This window comes from Budorcas taxicolor, chromosome 1 (genome assembly GCF_023091745.1).
Source record: "Budorcas taxicolor isolate Tak-1 chromosome 1, Takin1.1, whole genome shotgun sequence".
NCBI lineage: Eukaryota > Metazoa > Chordata > Mammalia > Artiodactyla > Bovidae > Budorcas > Budorcas taxicolor.
The window spans coordinates 209,001,047-209,015,027 of NC_068910.1; the positions used below are offsets into that span (position 1 = coordinate 209,001,047).

General features: G+C 52.5%; 1 protein-coding gene across 3 annotated transcripts in view; it reads left to right on the forward strand.

Moving 5' to 3' along the window:
* The first annotated feature begins 311 nt into the window (after positions 1–311).
* Positions 312–13,981, forward strand: part of ADARB1 (adenosine deaminase RNA specific B1) — an 85,071-nt gene continuing 71,401 nt past the window's right edge. For all 3 annotated transcript variants that reach the window (XR_008198953.1, XR_008198954.1, XM_052635809.1), the window contains exon 1: positions 312–396. Coding sequence is in view for 1 of the 3 variants with exons in the window: in XM_052635809.1 (XP_052491769.1) it covers positions 347–396 (50 nt within the window). In the remaining 2 variants the exon portion in view is untranslated. The remainder of the gene's footprint in view (positions 397–13,981) is intronic.

The following is a 13,981-nucleotide window of genomic DNA, read 5'->3' on the forward strand; positions in this document are numbered from 1 at the left end:
TCAGGGGAGGGGAGGGGAGGGGAGGGGAGGGGAGGGGAGTGCCCCTCCTTGGGTGGGGAGTGGGCACAGCGACCCCCTTCCAGAGGACGGTGGGAGGAGGTGGCAGCATAGAGGAGACGACCGCCAGACTCGCCTGAGCCGGGCGACCACAGTCAGCGTCCACCATGGAGGTCACATGACGGCACGCACCCTGGATGGGACGTGGTGAGAAGGGCCCCTCCCCTCTGTGGTCTTCACTGAGGGGCGTCCTGCAAAACGCCTGGCTCCTCCTCCAAACTGTCAAGGTCGTTAAGGACAGGAAGGTCTGAGGGACTGTCACAGCCCAGAGGAGCTCTGAGGGGACACGATGGCTGCATGTCACGTGGGGGCCTGGCCGGAGCCCTGGGGCAGCAGAAGGTCAGTCGGGGAAAATGAGGAGTCTGAACAGACTGCGACTTCCTGGTTTCATTAGCCAAAGTCTGACTTAGGTGACAGCTGTCCACTTGGTTCTCGTAGATACCACGTTGGTTTCTTGCCCTGGTCAGTGTCTCTTGTGAGCTTGCCAGTGCAGACCCTGTTCTGGGAAAAGGTCAGGTCACTAGCGAGGGTTGTGAGCAGAAACTGTCCTGCTTGTCAGCGGTGCCTCTGGCAGAGTTGAGGTGTCTGTTTTTCCAAGTGGGACACCGTGAGGCCTTGGGGAGCAGGGCCTCTGCCCTGCAGTGGGCGGCCGCCCTGTGAACCCCTGCCTGCTGGCCTGGAAGCCCTGCTCCGGTGTCACCTCTGCACACGCTCCTGCTGGCTGCCTGGGGTGACTGCTGGCTGGAAGGGCTCTTGGGTTTTATGACCTTAATACCAATCTGTGTTTTCCCCAAAGCGACACCCTCCCAAATGAAGGGCAGGGTTTAGTGGAAGAAACTCACCTCCCACTCAGGGTGACGGTGCTGGGGGCGTGTGAGCCGGCTGGCTCACCTCCTCCGAGGCTCTTCTGCTGCCTCAGATGCATCACTGAGCCTTTGATTTTCACTTTTTGACGGTGGCGTTTGTGTTTTTAGAGGAACATTTGGGTTCATTTTGGCCCTTCATGTGATAACCGAGGGGCAAGGCCAGGTCTCTTGTGTTGGTCAGTCTCAGAGGATAAGTAATGGAATGTATTCCCATCTGCCAGTGGAGATGCAGTGGATGTGAGTTCCCTGGAAGATCTCCTGAAGAAGGGAATGGGAACCCACTCCAGTAATCTTGCCTGGAGAATTCCATGGACGGAGAAGCTGGTGGGCCACAGTCCATGGGGTCTCAAAGAGTCACACATACATGCATTCTAAAGGAGACAGCCCCTGAGAGCCAGCTGTGAGCAAACAGGGAAGTATTTTGAACACTGTACAGATGAAAGCCCCTGAAAGTGTTGGTTCTGGCTCTCCGGTACACCTGCTATCTGGAGACGTGGTTAAGGGGGGTTTATTTCAGGAACTGACCTGTTCATGAAGGTGCACCAGAGGCCATGTGGGGATGTGGGACCGACCGCGCAGGGTTCACCGGCCTCAGAAGCAATGACACCCTCACCCTGGCCAGGCTTTCTGGACCCGTCGCTGTGTGCTCTTTTCTTAATAGGTCTCTGTCTAGGAACTGGGGCTGAACTCTCCTTCTTTGCTTTTTCAGACTGTTTAGCTAGCGACACTGTTGCTTTTGTCCAGGGGAGCAGCTGTGGGGGAATGTCAAGAACAGTGTCCCCTCCTCTCCTGAAGAGAAAGCACCTTGATGCCATTTCAAGTCTTAAGATTCTTCTCAGCTTGTTTACAAAGCTGTTCTTAGATTTTCAAGCGTAGTCAATAGGGTTCAGGCTTTCAAAGCTGCGTTTTTGTTTTTTTTTTTTCCTTCTTCACAGCAGTGGTAATTCCTTTCTTTGTTTTTGTTGCAATTGTATCCTGTAAAACCAGGCTTATTAAATTCCTCTGGAGGTTTTTATAGGTCCCTCTCTCCATGATGCCTGCTGAGTTTAAAGCCCTTTTCTGGGTCCAACAGAGCTCTCTGTGTTCAGGGCGGGTGGCGGGCCTGCTCCGTGTTGCAGCCTAGACTAGTATATTCAGTACACACGTGGTCTGTCAGCTAACTCATCCTTCTGTTTCCATGATCGTTTCTGTACAACCGTCCCACCACATGAACTTGCCTAGGCCTGACCACTGTGGTGCCTGTTTCCTGGGTGTGGTCTTCAGAGTAACCCCTGGGAGAACACTGGGAGGCTGCGGGCCTGTGGCGTGTTTGCTGACCCCCTTTTTTTTCCTCTCTAATAATGAGTGACTTGGGAATTAGAGCAACAAATTAATAAAAAATGAATTTTCCCAGCAACATAGAGAAGTTCAGCCCACATCACTTTTACAAACCGTGTTACTGCATCTGCGGTGGCCTCGGGTCCTCCCAGTGAAAGACCCTGAGCAGCGGGATGCAAGGAATCCCACGTCCCGGTGTGAGCGCGAAGCCTGGGGCTAAGCGTGGGGTCAGTGAGGCATGTGATCTTTGGATGCTGTACTTATGGAACGGGAGGCAAAAACATGTGTTCTATTTATTTCAAATTCTATTGAATGTAACCTTTAGAAATCTTAAGGATCTCTTTTTCAGGTCCACAGGTGTCAATCATTCAGTTTGTCCCAGATGGAAGTTTTGTTTTTCTGTCTGAAAAAGTCTTATCAGAGGTTTAAATAAGAGTCAGAAAAGTAAAGAAGGTTTTACTGAAAAACAAATTTTAGGCGCTAACTGATCCTCCTTCCATCCCCTGTACTCCCTTCAGAGACGTTGACCTGGCTGCGGACCAAAGGGAGGGCAGGAGGCAGGGGCTGCACCAGACACAGGTGTGCAGTGTGAGGCCTGATCACAGCGTTCCTCCCAGCCAGGCTGAGCAAAGAATAGGAGGACACAAGTGGGGTTTGGACCAGAGGAGGTGAGTGGCCCCTCTTTGCAGCAAACCTGGGCAGTACTGTCCAGCAGAACTTTCTGTGGTTGGGGCGGGGCTACTCACACTTGGGCTGTCCGTGCAGAGGCCACCACTCAGAGAATCACTGATGAGATAAACACAGGTAATGAAAGAATTTGCCAAGGTAGTGTAAATACAAAGTTAATATGCAGATGTTCCTAGTGCCTTTCACATTCAGAGCTAACCAATTAGAAGATACTGGGGAGAAGACAGCCCCTTTTACAATAGCAAAATAAAGTCCTTAGGAGTAAATGAAATAAGAATGTTCAAAACCTAAGGAAGAACATTCTAAAAGTGCTCCAGAAAGACACAAAGGTAGCCTTTGGCAGACTGAAGACAGGGCTTTTTCCTGGTTTGGTTGTTGCAGCTTCCGTAAGATGGCAGGTCTCTTTACATCAGTTGTTTTCCTTCCCTGGGGTTGGACATGTTGATTGTGTCGTTAACAGAAGAATGTGTGTGACCACCTAGAAAACTCAGAAGAGAAAGGGCCAAGGAGAAGAGCCCTGCTGGACGTTAACTCATCCTCTAAGTAAGAGAAGGTGGTGACGGAGCAGGGCAAACACGAGTAGCAGACAGCCCAGCAGACCTGGAGGGCAGGAAGAAGCCCAGGCACAGACGGAAGCCTCGGGTCCGACGAAGGCGGCATCTCGGAGTGCTGGGTCAGGATGAACTTTCAGTAAGTGATTTGGGGACAGGCCGACACCATTTTGTTAAAGACAGTGTTAGGTTTATGCCTTAGACCATGTACGAGGATAAGCACCAAATGGATCCGAGGAGACTATTCTAGTGTTAGAAACACCTGCCAGTATAACCTCAGTGCTGGGAAGGGCTTTTAAAACATGACTCAGGGTTGAGAGTCAACCAGGAGAGGGAGAGTCTTAGAACATTACAGTCCTCCAGCGATGAAGAACTTCTATCTGACCAGGATTCAAACAGCAGCAATAGCACAGTACATGAGGTCAGAAGTCAGAACGATCAGCTGTGAGAAACGCACATGCTCAAGCACATGTGCACAGGCAGGCAGGCATGCATGCCTACACATATGCACACAGCTGCACAGCACACACGATCACACGCGCACACACACTGCATGCATGTATGCACGTGTGCACACATGTGCACGTGTTTGCACACACGTGTAAAAATGGCCCTTCAGCTTCTTGGAGGTACTGTTTCTCACACATCAGATGGGTGGAAATTCCAAAGCTCTTTGGAAAGCTGTCACTGTACATGTGCTTAGTGGGAGAAGACGGTCAGTGGATGAAGGGGCCTCTCGGCTCCACCAAGAGGCTGCATTCACAGTGGTTGACCTAGCTGACCTGCGACTGGCCTTGAAATGGACTTTATGATGGAAGTGACACCCTGCCCTTGTTTTCATTGTTCGTAGGTTCTGAGCATAGAGCGAGTGTTTGGGAAGCTGTGTGCATGAGCTGCTGGGCCCCTGGGCCCCTTCCTGGGTCCCATGGGTCCCTCGGGCTGTTTGTCCTTCCCTCTCCCCACACCTGAAGTTTAGGAGCTGCTGCTCTGCTGCCCTTTGCCGTAGGCAGCTCTGTGCTCACATGGATTTCACGCTCTGCTTGGCGGGAAGGTGTCTGTGGTGTGTGTGGATTTAGGGGGAAGGGTGACTCCTCGTCCGTGTAGGCCATGTGGGTGCCCCTTCATCCATCCTCGAGCTGGCTCACCCTAGGGGCTGGTCTCGGGGGACAAGACAGCCCCGTGCAGTCAGTGTGGAGACTGTTGGCTTCGCTCCGCTGACATCTGTCTCGGGAACTTTATGTGAAGGAGTGAGATGGGGAGGAGAGGCCTGCAGGTCAGACCTGCGGCCTGGGCTATGCCGGGCCCTCCCATCCCGGCCCTCAGGCTGCTGTCTCACCACTGACAGCCTCTGCAGACACTGGACAGCCTTCTCTGCTCCTGGGTTCTGGTTAAAGGCTAAATTGTTTTGATTTTGTGTCCCACGTGTGGACCTATGAGCCCACAGCCTTGCACACAGGAAAGGCAGCCTCAAAGGTCTGACTGAGGAGCTTCAGGGCTGCTTCCGGCCCTCCTGTGCTCAGTGTGTGTGAGTGTGTGGGAGTGAGCATTCGCCCGGGGTGGGGTGGGAAGCCAGGCCAAGGCCTCTTCCAGGCTGGGAGCCGTGCCCCATTCCATGTGGGTGACAACATGGGGGAGGGTGTTGTCCGTCCTGCCAGCCGCCTGTGGGGCTGAGGCCTGCTTCTCGCTGGGGGTCCAGCTTGGCCCCGGCCGGCTTCAGCAGCCACCCTGTTGCTCACATTGAGACAAACCCCCACTGCCACACGAGGGTCAGCAGTGGGAGAGAGTGACGGGCCTGCCCGTGGCAGGGCCAGGAGGATGGCTGGCTGGAGGCTTGCTCGCTGTCCTCCCAGCAGACACTCACAGTCTTCCTCTGTGGCTGCAGCCGGCCTGGCCTCTGTGTCTGCAGGAGAGACAGTGGGCGGTGGGTGAGAGGTCTGGCAGGCGCGCGCCCCCCTCTGTCCCTCACTCTCTCCCACACATGGCGGGCGGCCTGTCCTTTACAGGCTGCTCGGGCATCGCCCATCCCATTGGGAGCTCCCGTCCCTGGCATCTTCCTGCTCTGCGTGCCAGGCCTCGAAGCTTTGCTTCATTCTGGGGACCAGCTGGAGGGGAAGAGAGATGCCTCACCGTGAAGAGGGGCTGGGAGGGAGGCACGGGAGCTGCCTCCCCTCGTGGCCGTAAGACTTGCAGGGACCGTGACAGCAGTGCCGCCTGCCATGCTGGTTTGCATTTAAATTAGAGACAGAGGTTGGTCTGCTAAGGTGCAATGGATGCCGAGGGCCTGAGTAGGGGGAAGCAGGGGACAGTGGTGTGGGGCACTGAGCCCAGCCCAGAGCCCAGCCATGGGTCTCGGGCACAGGGGCAGCCAGGACTCAGCTACCTCCTCTCCTGTGGGGCTTGCCCCTCTCACCCCTGGAGCTTTTTCTCTTGTGAGAATCGTTTGCTTTGCTGTAGAAATTTCAGACTGCGGAGATGAGCAGAAGAAAGCAAAAGACGTCATCTCGCCACCCAGAGGGGACTGCAGTGATCCTCTGGGGCGGTGCCTCCTCGTGGACACATGTGGGCACACGGGTGGGTGTGCCTTGGACCCAAGTCCCCCTGGCGTGTCAGTGGCCAAGGGGACATGGGGTCCAGCCTCTCTGCTCTCATCACAGGTCAGGGAGCAGAGGGGGACCAAGCAGCTGCCTGGGGGCATAGCTCTGGGCTCACATGCTGTCACTGCACAGCCACGCCCAAGCACATGCATGCCTATCTGTGTGGGCTCACACGTGAGGTCGTGGCACCTCTGGCTTGTCAGGCGCCCGTTTCTGTGTGTGAGTGCCCCCGTGGCCAGTGGTGTCCCTCCGCGCCCTCCCTCTGGAGCCGGTGTGTGCACCTTCTCAGCCCCTCCTCAGCACCTGGCCTCTAGGGGCCTGGGCCCCTCTCTTGTTGAAGAGTGGCTGGGCGCCTCAGTATTTTCATCCTGGTGTGCTTTTTGCTTGTCTCCAGGTTTGCTATTTAACCAGTGTTAAATAGCTCTTAGTGTGCTTTCAGCTGAAAGGATAGAAAAGCCAGTTCGATCTGATTTTCGGCAAACATAGTTAATCTACCCCTGAAGTTCCCTTTGGGGTCCTGCCGTGAGCGGATTATTCCCGGTGCATAGCCGCTCGCCAGCCACGAGGTGAGGAGTTTCCTCTCCTGCTGCTCATGGGAACGTGCGGGTCGGGCGCAGGGCTGCTCCGCAGTCACGACTCAGCCCCGAGTCAGATGTGAGTGTGTATTTATATCCTCAGCCTTTCTCCAGAAAGCTCAGACCGCTATGCTTTCTAACTTTAGCTTTCTGCTCTATTAGCCAGCGCAGGGAGAAGAGAAGCCCAGATTAGTCAGTTTGCTTTGTATTTATTTTTACTTGGCCTTTTCACTTCCAGAGTTTGAGGAGAAAATGTGCGATTCTTTTCTCTGCATAATTTTGTGCCTCGACAAGAAGCCACTCTCAGCATGAGATGCTCCGAAAGTGGTGGGATTAACCTCAGGGTAGCATGTTCATTTTCCGTTCATGAAGCACACTTTAAAATGTTGATCCGTTTACTCTATGAAGTAATTGTTAATTCTTTCTCAGCAAGTTGGAGAACAGCACAGACTTGCCCCGAGCAGTGGTTGTGTTTTCCAGGCAGTCCGGCAGAGTCCCAGGGCAGAGGGTCTTGGGGTGGCCGCACATGAGGGCTGTTTTGTCAGAGAGCCAGGTGAGGCGAGTGTGGGGAGGATCTGCTTACTGTTTGGTGTTTATTTATGTTTTCCTACAGGAATTAAACTAAATAATAGTTACTGGCAGGAGTGTATTTTAATTCCTCAGAGAGTGAACCCCTCACTGGTGGCCATGGGAGGGGTCAGCCTGATATGTTTAAGCCTCTGTCCCTTTGGAGCTTCTCACAGTCGACTCGCTAGCATTTATAGCACCTTTGACCTTTCTAGTTAGCTTCCAGCAGGATTAATTTTGTTTTGAACAAGTGATGAATCTTCAGCCATTGTTAAAAGTAATAAACAAACACGTTGAATCTCATGGAAAGTGTTGCACAGACTCCTGTCCTGCCTCATAAAAGCTCGCCGTGCATCTCTGTCCAGTTTGGTTCTTCGGGAGAGGATGGCCGTTGGCCCTGCGAGAGCTTGTTCCCCATGGAGGCCCTCGTGGGAGGTGAGGGTGCTCGACTCTCTCTGGAGCCCTCGTGCACTGCCTCTCTCACCTGTTCTGACTCAGCAGTGACTTCGTGTTTGAAGTGTTGTTGAGAGGCATCACATGCCTGGGACGCACACAGGACAGAGACACGTGGCCCCGTGGGCTGCCACAGAGCAGGACGCGCCGGGAGCGGAGCCCTGCTGGCCCACGGCCTCCCCACCCCCGTCCCCCAGGGCCACCCCACAGGTGGGGTTCACCAGGCACATGGAGCTCAGAATGCCACGGCACCCCTCACCCTGCTGGTGCCCTCTCCAGAGTTCTCGTTCCCGGGTCGCGTTGTGATGAGGGGTGATCTCCTGGTCGTGCGTGCCTCTGGCTTCAGCACCCTCCCCCTTCTCCTGAAGTCTTGGGTTTTGAACTTCACATGTTTAAGAGCTGAGATGTCTTTCTTTACTTGTGTTGATGAAGCCTGAGGATTCTTGCAGAAGTTGTCGAGGTTGTCTGGAAGGTGAGGGTGACTCATTTGCTCTGAATCCCCTTGTGGGGTCTGCGTGCTGTTGTGTAACATGCGGGGTTGCCGGAGCCAGGCCTCGTCCCCTGAACTGCGGGGCGAGGTCATCCCCCTAACTTAGTGTTTGGAATGTGGACTTGTCCAGAAGGGAGCTTGCTTTGTCATGTTCCGCACAGGCAGAAGCTGGGGAGACATTAGACCCCTGTTAGCTCAGTGGCCTCTCCTTGGTTGCCACCACGCAGGGCCCGTGTGCTGCGTCTCCACCATGGAGACTCGGCCCGCTCATTAGGGCAGGTAACGGGGTGGGGGGTGGTGAGTGCTTCCAGGGACGGTTGGTCAGCGTGTCCTCCTGGTCCTCCTTTGAGCCAGGTTTGTCTTACAAGCAGGGTCAGTCTGGGAACCACCTTGTCCAGGAGGGGCTGGCGGGACAGGATTGTGCCCTCTGGCCCCACTGTCCCACCATGTGTGCCCTTTGCCTCAACTGTGGTCTCTGCAGAGCACTCCTTGCACTGCTGAGTTTGAGTAAGATTTTATGTTTTATTCAGAAACAAAATATTGTTGTGAACTGTGTCCTCTGCAGGGATGCAGACTAGGAGCAAGGAGGTGCAGTGATCCCTCTGCCTGATGGCAGCTGTGCTGGTAGCGTTTGTCTGTGTCCTCTGAGTCATCTTTCTTATGGACATGTTTTATTTTTCCCTAAACACATTCGAGAGACTGCTGTTCCTCTGCGTATTTCTGTGGGTCTCTCATGTCATCGGAGCAACACATGCTACAGATTAGCAGCAGCGCCTGGAAGAATGGTCTATATTTAGTTTTCACTGTTCAGTGTCGTCTAGTAAGGACTTTGCTGCAGGTCCCACATGGAGTGGGCGGCACTGTTGTGCGTCTGGGGTTTCTTCCTCTGAGGACGGTGGCGCAGCGGAGAGGAGCGGCCCCGGGCACTGCCCCAGCCTCGCTCTCCTCCAGGAGAGCCCACTGCCTGCCTGAGTTTCCAGGGAGTCCATCTCCAGGCACTCCAGTATCTTCCCATGATGTCTGTGCACTCTCCCGGCCGGCATGTGCGGCGTGTGAGTGTGTGAGTGTACACGCAGGGGAAACGTGGAAAGGGGCAGCTAAACGTGCTTGCAGCCCTGACTTCCTTCCGTGCTGGGTGTGGGTCTGTCGTCATGTTCGTGGGCTTCCTGTGACATGTGTGGGGTTTCTGTTGTCTGTGTGGCATTTTGTGGTACGTATGGGACTCGTGCTGTGCACATGGGATTCCTGAGATCTATGTACACATCATAGAGCAAGCATATACGCATACATGATGTATCTGCGGGCTTTCTCCATTAGATACTGGCTTACTCTCTGCACAATTGTAACACACCTTTTCCATTACCTTGTGGGCATGTTAGTGCACAGGGACCTCCCTCTTTGTAGGGCTGATACATTTTATCTGGTACCTGTTCGCTTCCACAGTTAAAAATAGTTTCAGAAGCCTTCTGATTTTGTGTAACTAATACCACGCTCATAACCTTGTTATCGGGCTCATTTCGCCATATTTACCAGGAGAGCTTGTCCTTCTGTCCTGCAGATGGACTACAGTCGTTCAGTATGCCCTGATGGGTGAGGTGCCCTTGCAGTTTAACTGTTTAAAAGCCCAAAGTGCTGTGAGCATGCGGTAGGAATGAAGTCGCCTGTCCCCTTCCGCCCTCGGTGCTCCCCGAGCTGAGCCGTTGACAGTGTGCAGCTCCTCTGCTTCCCCATCCTTCTGGTCCTGACCGTCATCACTTCGTCTCATTTCTGTTCCTGTGCAGAGCCAGCAAGCAGCGCCTCTCCAGTGCTTGACTTTTACGAGTTACATTTTTAGATTTATATTGACTAAGCTCTAAACATTTGTAGTCTGTTTCTCATCTACCATTATTTTAGGCTTTCTGTGCTTTTTCTACAGTGTTAGTCCAGGAACGTTAACAGAAGGAAAGCGGTGTGTATAGTACTATGATCATATAAATGTATTTCACTGCAGAGCCAAGTAGGAGAAAATGCAATTCCGAATCACAGAGCTCCTGCCCAGCAAAGAGGACATTCAGACGGCACCTCCTGCCTTCCTGTGGGGCTTCCGTACTGCCTCTGGCTGCTCCAGCTGCTGTGGGTCCTCATACCCCATGGTGTTCATTTCTTAGATTCCATTTCTCTTTTGCTGATGCACCTCCTTCATCCACTTCCTTATGGAATGCACAGCTGAGAGACTTCCTGGGTTGCTGCACACAGTCTTCAAACGTGGTATTTTTTGTTCCTGAATTCAATCGATAATTGGCTGGGTCTAGAATTCTTGGTCCGTGTCACTTTCCTTTGGAACTTGGCAAGTATTCTCTAGCATCTTCCAGGGTCTGGGGTCACTGATGGGAAGTCAGGACGGCGATGCTCGTTCTTCTGCGGGTAGGTCTCCCGCTGTCCCGTCATATCCCTGCGTGGCCTTGAGTGCTGCTTATCTGACTTAGGACTGCCCTTTGCTCCACCCTGCTTCTCCTCCAGGCCCATGCTTGGGCCTCCTTCAGGCTCTCGGCTTGTCTTTTGACAGTCATTCTCAAGTCCTACTCTTGGCTCCTTGGTCTTGGAACCCCTACCCTGCCGTCCTGCACAGGCTCCTTCCACTCACGTGAGTCAGGCTGGGTCCACCTGCCTTTTGCCATGACGCCTGTCCCAACTTCCTCCACCGCTGAGCCCCCTTGGTGACTTTTCAGCACTGTTTTGGCTCATTCACCTCCAGAACATACCTTTTCTGACCCTTTGACAGGGCCTTCGGAAGGAAGGAAGGAAGGTGTGGACTTTATCACTGTTTTCAATTGAAAGCCTTTTTAGATCACTGTGAGTGGCAAGGTTCTTGAACATCTCCAACAGTCGGGGTTCTTTCTTTCCACTGGAAGAACTGCCCAACAATATCAAAGAATTGGGAAGAAATTAAATGAGCCAGTTCCAGTAAATTTGTCAGCAGCATATACTTGTCATTTTGTATTATGTAAGCGTGCCCCATAAACTTAAAAATAGCTGGGTAATATTGTTACATTTACCTAGATACTGTGTTGCAAGTTAGTTAAATTTCACAGACTTAGAGTCAGGGCGTGGTTTTCTGATAAACATCTCTGCTGCTGCTGCTGCTGCTAAGTCACTTTAGTCCTGTCCGACTCTGTGTGACCCCATAGATGGCAGCCCACCAGGCTCCTCGATCCCTGGGATTCTCCAGGCAAGAACACTGGAGTGGGTTGCCATTTCCTTCTCCAATGCATGAAAGTGAAAAGTGAAAGTGAAGTCAACGACTCTTTGTGACCCCATGGACTGCAGTCTACCAGGCTCCTCCGTCCATGGGATTTGGATCACAATTCAGAGGGGCTCTATACACATGTTTAGCCATAAGGTTGGAGATCATTTATGATACTGAAAGTTTAGTTATTGAAAAATTATGGTCCAGGAAAACTGACCATATTTCCTCCCTGTGTACCCAAATAGCCCATATTAAACTAATATGGAATGATAAAGCAAAGCTAATGTTATAATGATTAAAAAAAAAAAAGCCGTTGAAGTCCATGATAAATTAAAACCATCATTGATAAAAGAATCGTTCTTTCTGAACTTGGGGGTGCATGGCCCTCTGCAAACTTGAGAACACCCCAGGTTTGGGTTATGAATTACAACTTTTAGTTTTCCTTAATGATTCACTTTATAGGTTACCATCGAGTGATAGTTATACCAAAAGAAGAAAGGCTATAACATCTTGTTGGTTAAGTGCCAAAGAGAGGAATGGGGGCTCCCCTGGTGGTCCAGTGCAGGGGACGCAGGTTTGATTCCTTCTCTGGGAAGATTCCACGTACCCCAGAGCAATGAAGCCCACGTGCCAAACTCCTGAGCCTACTGCCGTAACTGCTGACGCCCACGAAGCCCCCACGCCTACAGCCCATTGCTCCACGAGAGAAGCCGCCACAGTGAGAAGTCCACGCAGGGCAACGAAGAGCAGCTCCTGCTTGCCACAGCTAGAGAAAGCCCATGTGCAGCAGCAGAGACCCCCAAATAAATGAGCAGATAAACAAAAGAAAGGCTGAAAATCATTAAAAAGCAAAAAAAATAAAAAGAGACTGGGTTTGAGGTCAGCCACAACCTGTGGTTAGACATGCCTGAAGCAGGGTGCAGGCCAGAGGGTCTCGGGGCGTCTGGCTGCAGCTCTGTTCATGTGTCCTAGGAAGGTGTGTCTGGACACACACACACACCATTGTGTGTCTAAGTTTATGTTTCCACAGACTTGACCCCTCGGTGTGCCCCTCCTCTAGATAAGGCGTGCGGCCACTGTTTCCCTCTGCCGAGCACCCACCGGGCAGGGGGCGTCATGCATGGAAGCAAAGGACAGAGGTCCCACAGGCTGCTGCCCCCTCCTGCCGCAGCCTGCGGCTCTCTCACAACTTCCTGACGGAGGACCCAGAGTCTTCCGAGGATGCCGAGCCCTGTGGCCCTCCTCCTCCCAAAGGAAGGACGGGGCTGGGGAGGCTTCTGTGTGCTTGGTTTTCATCTTCGTGATTCACGAGGACGCCAACTTTCATCCTCTTGGTGTCTTTATTTCTCCTTGCCCCGTTTTCAGTTCTTTTCCGCAGTAGAGGGTGGTTTTGGGGATGAACACCAGGCTCACCACACTGGTGCACAGTCAGGAGAACACCAGTTGGCTCCCTGGGGAGCTTTGTTGCTGGTGACGTGGGTACTGATTTGTTTTTAGATCCAGCCCACTGTGCCCTCTCGGTATGAACACAAGGAGCTGGTGGTGACCTGTTGTCACACGTGCCGGTATTTTCGTTATGGTTTTTGTGTCTCTGTAAGAGAAGTTGGCCACTAGATTTTAATTCCTGTAACTGATGTCCTCGAGAGGCTTCCAGCCAAGGTCGTGGCAGCTATGAGGAGCATTGGGAAGTGTGCCCTCTTCCCTCCTCTGAGGGTCTGGGGGGCTCTCAGGCTGCCTGCCTCATCTCCATCCTCTCCGTCCTCCACCTCACCTCCTCCTCCTGAGATGACTACTGTGCCTGGCTGCAGGGGGCCCCAGGTGCCGGTCTGGGCCTCTTGGCTTTCCTCACCATGGAAGGGCTACTGCCCATGTCTCTTGCTGGTGGGGGTCTTGCCACCTACCGCCCCCGCCAGGCCTGGGCTCTCTGGGGTCTAAGCTCATAGTTTTTAATAGCTTCATTTATTCATCTGGAGTGACTGAGCTGGTCCCCCACCGTCCCCCCTAACCAGCTGGCTATTCCCTCCTTCTAGGGATCTGCCCCCCTCTCTTCTCTGATCCCTAACCAAAGACCATTTTCTGGTTAAAAACTTATATTTAGTTCATCTTATGTAAGAGCAAGGAGACAGATTTGAGAACTTTCTATCAAAAATGATTAAAGGTTTTTCTTGTCTAGACAGCTCATCTTCCTGCAATGGATAATAGGATATATTAATTTTCAGTATTTGATACGTAACCTTACTGATGGCTTTTAAAATTACAACATTACTTAAGAAATACAGAGATCACATTTGTTTGGGCTTTAATTAAGAGCTTCTGAGAATGTGTGTGTTTGACACATGAATCGGATCCAAGAGGTTGATGGCTGGCCCAGGTTTATGTAACACAGGGACGTGACGGTGGAAGCTGGCGCTGCTGTCACTCAGGGACATGCGTCCTTAGGGCAGTTTCCGCATTATTGGTATTTTTAGACCTTGCAGTGAATGGTGGATCCCTGCGCTGCCTGCCAGGGCTGCTGCCCCAGCATCTCTGCTTGTCCGCTCTGGTCTGTGTGGGTCTCAGTCTTGTTCTTTCTTTCAGTTACAGGAGGCTTCCTGAGTT